The 9,148-nt window shown below is 34.9% G+C and overlaps 1 protein-coding gene across 1 annotated transcript in view; it reads left to right on the forward strand.

The window, feature by feature from the left end:
• The window catches only part of HELRODRAFT_174304 (hypothetical protein), a gene marked incomplete at both ends in the record, with an annotated part of 6,731 nt that extends 2,906 nt beyond the window's left edge, over nt 1-3,825 (forward strand). The window contains 2 exons of the mRNA XM_009020834.1: nt 294-705; nt 3,801-3,825. Of these exons, the coding sequence (XP_009019082.1) occupies nt 294-705; nt 3,801-3,825 (437 nt within the window). The remainder of the gene's footprint in view (nt 1-293; nt 706-3,800) is intronic.
• Between the last annotated feature and the right edge of the window lie 5,323 nt (nt 3,826-9,148).

A 9,148-nucleotide genomic window follows, 5' to 3' on the forward strand; every position in this document is an offset into this window, starting at 1 on the left:
CATTGTTCACTTTGAATTCAACATTGTTGAAAGTAGTGTTGAATTTTTGAAATATATATATATGTATGTAAATGTAGGTAATAGACCATTATTTTTACAATATTCTATAAATTCTACCAAATGTTTGTCTTTAATATGTTTGTAGTTCGTTTTTTCGATTTTTCTCACTAAAGTTTTTTGGCCACTTAAGGCCTGCTGGGGACTAGGGGCCGTTGTTTTTCTTTGTGATGGCATAAGAGTAATTTGGGGAAAAGTTTTTACATCCGGACACCCATCCTGACGACAACCACCAGTTATAAGCGGTGGGCCTAGCCTTTCGCTCAAAAGCACGCAAGGCAGCGTGGATGCATTTTATGTCATACCCAAGACCATCTGGAATGGTCAAAACACGGCCAAAAATGGTGTTGGAATTTTTGTCAGAGAACCGCTAGCCCAAGAAGTACTGGATATTAAAAGGATTAATTCACGTCTCATGTGGATCAAGCTTCGCATAGAAAAGCAAACTGATTATTTTTTCTGCATACCAAAATCTGAAACAATCCTGATTGGAGGCGATCTCAATGGCCACGTTGGAGAGAAAACCGATGGTTTTGACAACGTACATGGCGGTTTTGGCTATGGAAAACGGAATGAAGATGGCAACCGCATCCTTGAGTTTGCTGAAAGTCACGGGTTTTGTTTACTGAACACATATTTTAGAAAGAGGTTGGAACATCTCATAACATACAAAAGTGGACCATCAGCCACGCAAATTGATTTCTTCGCTGTCAAGCAACAACACCGAAGGCTAAATTTCAACAGATTGTCGCCACACAGTTAGACCACCAATCGCAAGCCAGTACAGATTGGAGTACATACAAAACCATTTTGATGAACGCTGCAACTACAGTTTGTGGGAAAACTGGTACAAAACGTCAGCATGAACGAGACACTTGGTGGTGGAATGACAGTGTACAAAATACAATAGCTGAAAAGAAAGTTGCATACAGGCAATGGCAAAAATCAAAGTCTGTTGATGACCATAAAATTTTCCGTAAGAAGAACAACCATGCAAGACGTCAAGTTGCACTGGATCGGACAGATCAGTGCAGAGAGTGGCTCACTAAATACAAAGGTGAACAAATGAAATCTCCGTATCGTATAGCAAAACAAGCAAAGCGTACGAAAAAAGACATAGTTGGTGCCTCATGTATTAAAAATGACAAAAATGAGATGGTTCTTGAACAAGATGAGATCAAGCTACAGTGGAGAGAATACATCAACCGTCTGTTAAACAAAACAAATACCATCAATGTTAACTTTGACGCTCCACCCATCGAAGGTCCGATTCAAGACATCAATGTAGAGGAGCTTACAGAAGCTCTGAAAGCTATGAAGGAGTGAAAGGCAGCAGGGCCCTCTGGACTCACAAATGAAATTATCAAAGCATCTGGTACCGCAGGTATGTAATCATTACTACAACTTTGCCGTGAAATCTGGAGAAATTGCTCAATGCCGACTGAATGGAACTATAGCATGACAGTTCCGCTATAAAAAGCAAAGGTGATCCATTGAACTGTTCATCATTTCGGGGTATACGTCTGTTAGAACACTCCCTGAAAATTGTCGAGAAAATCATTGAGAGAAGATTAACGTCTTGCGTCACAATCGAAAATTTTCAATTTGGTTTCCTAGCGGGGAAATCAATAATTGATGCAATTCACATCCTTCGGCAACTGCAAGAGAAGTACCTCACAAAGCATCAACTATCACGCATTTTTGTAGACCTTGAAAAAGCAATTGATCGAGTTCCCCGTGAAGCAATCAGGTCGACAACTCATTCCAGAATATCTTGTTCGACTTGTGATGGAAATGTATACGAATACTAAGACTCTCGTCAGCACAACGGTTGGAAACACAGATGCATTTGACATCGACGTTGGAGTTCACCAAGGCTCGATTCTCAGTCCACTGTTATTTATAACTGTGATGGAAGAAATCCCAAAACAGATACGCACTGGTGACATTTGGAATCTAATATATGTTGATGATATCGTTTTAACAGCCACGTCTGGGCAGAATGCAGCACGGATGTTTGAAGATTGGAACACCAGACTCGCCGATCATGGATTCAAAGTCAACATCAGCAATACTAAAGCAATGAACACTGGTGACAATTCAATCAAGTGTAAGCAGTGTAACCAGTGGTGTCACAAATGTTGTTCAAAAATAATTGGTACTTTATCTTAAGTGCCCAATTTTGTTTCTCCTGCTTGCATCAACCCACAACAACACATTCGAAATAGCAATGTTTTTGAAGCCATTAAGGTAGAGAAAGTCGCATCGTTTCAATATCTAGGGAATGTTCTGGATTGTACTGAAATAGCTGAAGCTGCCGTTCGAGCAAGCATACGTGCAGCCTGGAATAAATGACATCTCCTTACTTCTATATTGATGCGGCGTGACATCCCACTATCGCTACGATCTAGATTTTATAAATCTGTGATACGTCCGGTGTTGTTATATAGTGCATGGCCAATGGCAACCAAACTAAAACAACTTCACCGAACCGATATGCTCCGATGGATGCAACGAATTAGTCTGAAGGTTTAGAAGATATAAAGGACGAATGCTGGCAACACCGTCTGCGGTGGTTTGGTCATGTCAAACAAAGTGGAAACAGTACCATAACTTCTCTTGCAAATGTTGAAGTATCTGGCACACGTCCCAAAGGCCGTTCAAGAAAGTCCTTGTCGCAAACAATCGAGCAAGACGTGAAAGCTCTAAATTTAAAGGAAATGGATACAACTGATCGCCTAATGATGGCAAAGAAAACAACGTCTTGCTCCGGTGATCTGGGTCTCCGGACGCTAAACGAAGATTGATTTAGTGATTGCTTTCCACTAAGACTGAAATAACTTAACAGGAAATTAACACCATAGTCTATTTTTATTTAACAAAATACTTTTTAACTTTACTTCTAAAAAGGTTCTAGCATGTTTGACAAAATTATTACACCTACTTTTAAAAGTGCTTGAAACTAATCATTTTATAAAATATCCTAATTAAATAATAATTTTCAAAAGAAATATTTAAAACTAAATTAAATATTTAAAAGAACAGAATACTCACAAGACATCAAACAGAAAAGTTTAATAAAAAAATTGAATTTACTTTTAGCATTATCATTTTTAGCTATGTTGTTGATTAATTTAGTGTCTGTCATATCTGCCCTTTCCACTGCACTTAAATTTTTGTTTTTAAAATGTTGACATTCGAAAGGTAATTCAAACTTGATTGCTTCTTGAGAATATTTGTGTTTTATAACATCCTTATTAGAAAACCTGTAATGAGTCAATAAAAAAATTATAATTATTCGTATCTAATAACATTAGAAAAAAAGGGTCTTCATACATGTAATTTTAGCATCATCACATTGCAATGACTGAATGCGAAAAAGATAATTTTTTTCTATTTTGCGTGCCAACTAAAAGGTTGGTGTATGAAATCTATCCAATTAATTTTTCAGCTTCCACGTTTATAATTTATAGGACTTCATTGATGTGGGAAAGCTTATAACCATTGCTAAATAATAGATTGGTGAAATTTTGTAGCTTTTGGATGGAAACAAAAGCCAGCTGATTTGTATCCACGCTATTAAACCTAATCCTAACCATACACCCAAATTTTTATCGATGTTAAACCCCGTTCAAATCATATTTTGATATGCTCTCATGGTTTCCAGGTTTCTCAATTTCTAAGTTTTAATTCTTGGCTCTGTAATCTTTTTTATTATTCATTAAAAAATCAAAATCTGACAGACGCAGAAACTGTTACAACAAGTAAGGCAATGGTATAAAACGATAAAGAAAATAAATAACGGAGTAAGTATGTTTAAGCATGATAGCATAGAAAATGAAATAATGATTTTAAAAAACTAATAAATAAATAAAATAATTAATTGACCAGTTAATGACTTAGTAAGTAAGTTATGTGATCAATAAGGGGAAAGAATGTTTAAGGAGTAAGAATGTTTAAGCATAGCGAGGATGATAAATAAACAATGATTTGAATAAACGAATGAACAGAATAATTAATTAATAGACTAGTTAATAGTATTGAATATTTGAGAAACGTTAAAATATGATGCAGGAGGATAGTTGAGATGAATTAGATTTTTGATGAATGAGAGATTGTAGTTGTTGGAGTTGTTGTTGTCTAGCGAAACTAGACAAAAGCTGCATATTTGAAGCGTGATATGATGAGTGATTCTGTAATGTCGAATAATCTGATGCTAGGTGAGCGAAGTGTTTTGAAGTGCGTGAAATGTTTGAAAACCTTTTGTGATGATGTGATTAATATGAGATGCTACAATAAGTATGAAGGTAAATGGCATGCCTAATAAGTTCATTGAATCATGCAAGTGAATGATGGATGCTCTGAAGGTAATGCTATTTTCTTACGACTATTGTGTATAATGAGTTCGAATGATTCATTGAGTTTAGGTGACAGATTGCCTTGCTTTGACCACGTAGTTAACGAGTCGAGAACTGATTGGATGGTTTTTATGTTAGATAAAGGGATGATAAGGTAGGTGTCGTCAGCGTATTTGATGATTTGATTAGAGCTATGATGATTTTTGAGAGTAGAAGCATTGATGATGAAAGTTGATGGTCCAAGGACAAAATCTTAAACTACACTAGGTAAGGAAGATGAAAGAAAGTGTATAACTGAAAAAAATTGGACATTTTAGATAAAGTACCAATTATTTTTGAACAACGTTTGTGACACCCTTGGTTACATTGCTGACACTTGATTGAATTGTTACCTACACCAGCTTTACAAATTAAACAGGGCCATCGTCCAGTAGCTGTGGATTGGATGGGTTCACTCACCAGTGTTCATTGCTTTGGTTTTGCTTATGTTGACTTTGAATCCATGATCGGCGAGTCTGGTGTTCCAATCTTCAAACATCTGTGCTGCACTCTGGTCAGACGTGGCTGTTAAAACGATATCATCTGCCTATATTAGATTCCAATTGTCACCAGTGCATATCGGTTTTGTGATTTCTTCCATCACAGTTATATATAACAGTGGACTGAGAATCGAGCCTTGGTGAACTCCAACGTCGATGTCAAATGCATCTGTGTTTCCAACCGTTGTGCTGACAAGAGTCTTAGTATTCGTATACATTTCCATCACTATTCGAACAAGATATTCTGGAATGAGTTGTCGATGTCGACTCCATTTGATTGCCTCACGGGGAACTCGATCACATGCTTTTTCAAAGTCTACAAAAATGTGTGATAGTTGTTGATGCTTTGTAAGATACTTTTCTTGCAGTGGCCGAAGAATGTGAATTGCATCAATTGTTGATTTCCCCGCTAGGAAACCAAATTGATAATTTTCGATTGTGATGCACGACGTTATTCTTCTCTCAGTGATTATCTCGACAATTTTCAGGGAGTGTTCTAACAGACGTATACCCTGATATGATGAACAGTTCAATGGATCACCTTTGCCTTTGTATAGTGGGACTGCCATGCTATAGTAGTTCCATTCAGTCGGCATTGAGCAATTTCTCCACACTTAACGGCAAAGTTGTAGTAACGTTTGGCTACCTACAGTACCAGATGTTTTGATAATGTCATTTTTGAGTCCAGAGGGCCCTGCTGCCTTTCCATCCTTCATAGCTTTCAATCTGTTGAAATTTTTCTCGATGAATATTGTTTTTCAGATTTTGTATTGTTGAGATGGTGTCAGAGAATGCAGCCCAGAAGTCATTTTTCATCTCTTCTGATTCGCTTGTCCATGGTGCGTATGCAGAAAGAATAATCATTGTTTGTTTTCTATGCGAAGCTTGTTCCACATGAGACGTGAATTAATCCTTTTAATATCCAGTACTTCTTGTGTTAGCGGTTCTCTGACAAAAATTCAAACACCATTTTTGACCGTCTTTTCACCATTCCAGAGTAGTTTATATTTTTCTTTGTCTGAGTTGACATGACAGACACCATTCGATTTCTATCGGGTTGGTTTCCTGAAGGCAGCAGATGTCAATCCTTCTACGCTCGAGAATTTCTGCGATTTCCATGCGGCGGCAGGTCAGTGATTCAACATTGAGCGTTCCAAGTCTAAGTACCATAGAGAGCCATTCTAAATTTTTCTGCAACATCCCTCCGCTATTGCATATTTCCCTGAGATTCTTGGCACCCCTTGACTTCTTAAGGCCTGCTGGGAACTAGGAGCCGTTGTTTTTCTTTGTGATGGCATAAGAGTAATTTGGAGAAAGGTTTTTACATCCGGACACCTATCCTGACGACAACCACCAGTTATAAGCGGTGGGCCTAGCCTTTTGCTCAAAAGCACGCAAGGCAGCGTGGATGCAGTTTTATGTCATGCCCAGGACTATATATACATACATATATATGGGTAAAAATAGTTGATGTATTTATGTATAATAATGTAATAAAATTTATTGTATTGCATGAATTCTACCAAAAGCACGCAAGGCAGCGTAGATGCAGTTTTATGTCATGCCCAGGACTATATATACATACATATATATGGGTAAAAATAGTTGATGTATTTATGTATAATAATATAATAAAATTTATTGTATTGCATGAATTCTACCAAATTGATGGCATTAACCCATTTAAAGTTTGTCCTTTTAATTTTCCTCGCTAGAATTTTCTGGAAACTGTTCAATTTTATTAAAAATAGAATTTTTATCTAAATTCATAATAATTTAATAACGAAACTATTATTATACAAGTTCATCGTATGCAGATAGGCTTATTTCGAATTTTCACAAATCATCTTCAGTGGACCTTTAGTTTACATAACTTCTTAGGCAGAGGATAGGTAGATAATTGATTAGTGTCATATCCTTCATCTTCTTTGTTGGTGTCGGTTCCTTATTCCCCATTGTTATTGAAGTAAGTATTAAGGCGTCGAGTTGGTAATGATGTAATTAATCATTCATTATTGTATGTTTATTTGGGTTTTTCGATGTCTATTAGAACAGCCAGATTCTACATTTTTAAAGTGCATTGTGTTGGTGTTTTAATAAATTATTATTTTTGTAATGATTATTATTTTTGTAATGTAATGTAAAAATAGTTGATGTATTTATGTATAATAATGTAATAACATTTATTGTATTGCATGAATTCTACCAAATTGATGGCATTAACCAATTTAAAGTTTGTCCTATTAATTTTCCTCGCTAGAATTTTCTGGAAACTGTTCAATTTTATTAAAAATAGAATTTTTATCTAAATTCATAATAATTTAATAACGAAACTATTATTATACAAGTTCATCGTATGCAGATAGGCTTATTTCGAATTTTCACAAATCATCTTCAGTGGACCTTTAGTTTACATAACTTCTTAGGCAGAGGATAGGTAGATAATTGATTAGTGTCATATCCTTCATCTTCTTTGTTGGTGTCGGTTCCTTATTCCCCATTGTTATTGAAGTAAGTATTAAGGCGTCGAGTTGGTAATGATGTAATTAATCATTCATTATTGTATGTTTATTTGGGTTTTTCGATGTCTATTAGAACAGCCAGATTCTACATTTTTAAAGTGCATTGTGTTGGTGTTTTAATAAATTATTATTTTTGTAATGATTATTATTTTTGTAATGTTATCAGAAATTTAGCTGATTATTAGAGTTGATGCGTCAATTGTAAATGAAGCTATCAAATCTCAAATATCTGCATGATGAATTTTGATAATAATTTTATTTTTAATAAATTGAATAACTTCCAGAAAATTCTAATAAGGAAACCTGAAAAAATTTTAAATTGAGTAGAATTCATACAATACTTATAAAATATGGGTTCCCTCCAACAAATATACAGAGCCGTCCAACGTTCGTTCCAGGGTTCGCTAACGAAAACCCCGGGTTGGCCTTGTCGCATATATAACCGTCTTTTTCTCTATTCTGGGCCAATTCTGGTTTCAGGCCAAGTGCCCTCATATCCTTTGACAACACTTCTTCCAAGTTGAGCTTTGGTTTGCCACTTTTTCTTAAACCGCCAGTTATAATAGTTTATTTCAAAAAACACTAGCACATTTTTAACAATGATTTTAGCATTTGTTTAGGTATTTTCAAAAGAGTTTAGTTGGAGTGGTAAACGGTGTTATTATGTAAATAGTATCTTTGATGGGAACATTGGTGGACAAAAATAATAATCAAGTGAAGCAATATGATTGCATGTTTGGTTTGTGTTCAGTAAACTTAAAAATTCTTTTGAAGATTGTAGGTTGTAGTCGTTATTGATATACGGAGTAAGGGTTTTGTTGAGAAACTTGGCTATAGGATGAGTGGCACTTTTGCCGACTGAGCTAACTCAGTGACCAAAAATAGCCATTCAAAACTTGGATTTAGAAATAGATTTAGCAAGATGTTATCAAGCAAAAATAAACAAAATAATAATTAGACATAGCAAATTAACTTATCAATATATATTCCAAAAAATGTCTCCACCAATATGCGACATATGTAAAATTAAATTAACTATCTACCACATAATCCAAGAATTTAAAAAAAAAACAATAATTTTTATACATACTAAACATAACATGCATATACTTTTTGAAAACTATTACATCAATAAAAGAAAATGACTTGAAAAACAATAAAACAACATAAATATAGCAGATATAGCCGAAACTGAGTTAAAAACGCCGTTATCAAACAACAATAAATAAAATAAAAATTGGACAAAGCAAATTAACTCATCAATATATAATCCAAAAAATGTCTCCACCAGTATGCAACTTATGTAAAACTAAATTAACTATCTACCACATAATCCTAGAATAAAAAACACTAATTTTAAACTTCCCAGATCAAGAAACTACATTATAAACTAAAAATTGATATTTATCTCATACAAACATTTTATATTCACAAATTTTATCCCTCCGAAATTGCTAAAAACTGAACGTTCGCTAAATCTCAAAGCTAACGAAAGTTCGCTGCCTTTCTACAGGTGTTTCAAACCTTTTTTCAATTGTTCTTTTAAGACGACCAATATGATCAGTACTACTTTTCCATGAGTACACCATATCTCCATTAATCTGGTCTTTTCCCTCCTCGCATAGATTGCCATAAGAGGTGTCATCATAACATACCGCTTTACATTTCAGAC

This window comes from Helobdella robusta (genome assembly GCF_000326865.2).
Source record: "Helobdella robusta unplaced genomic scaffold HELROscaffold_29, whole genome shotgun sequence".
Classification (NCBI taxonomy): domain Eukaryota; kingdom Metazoa; phylum Annelida; class Clitellata; order Rhynchobdellida; family Glossiphoniidae; genus Helobdella; species Helobdella robusta.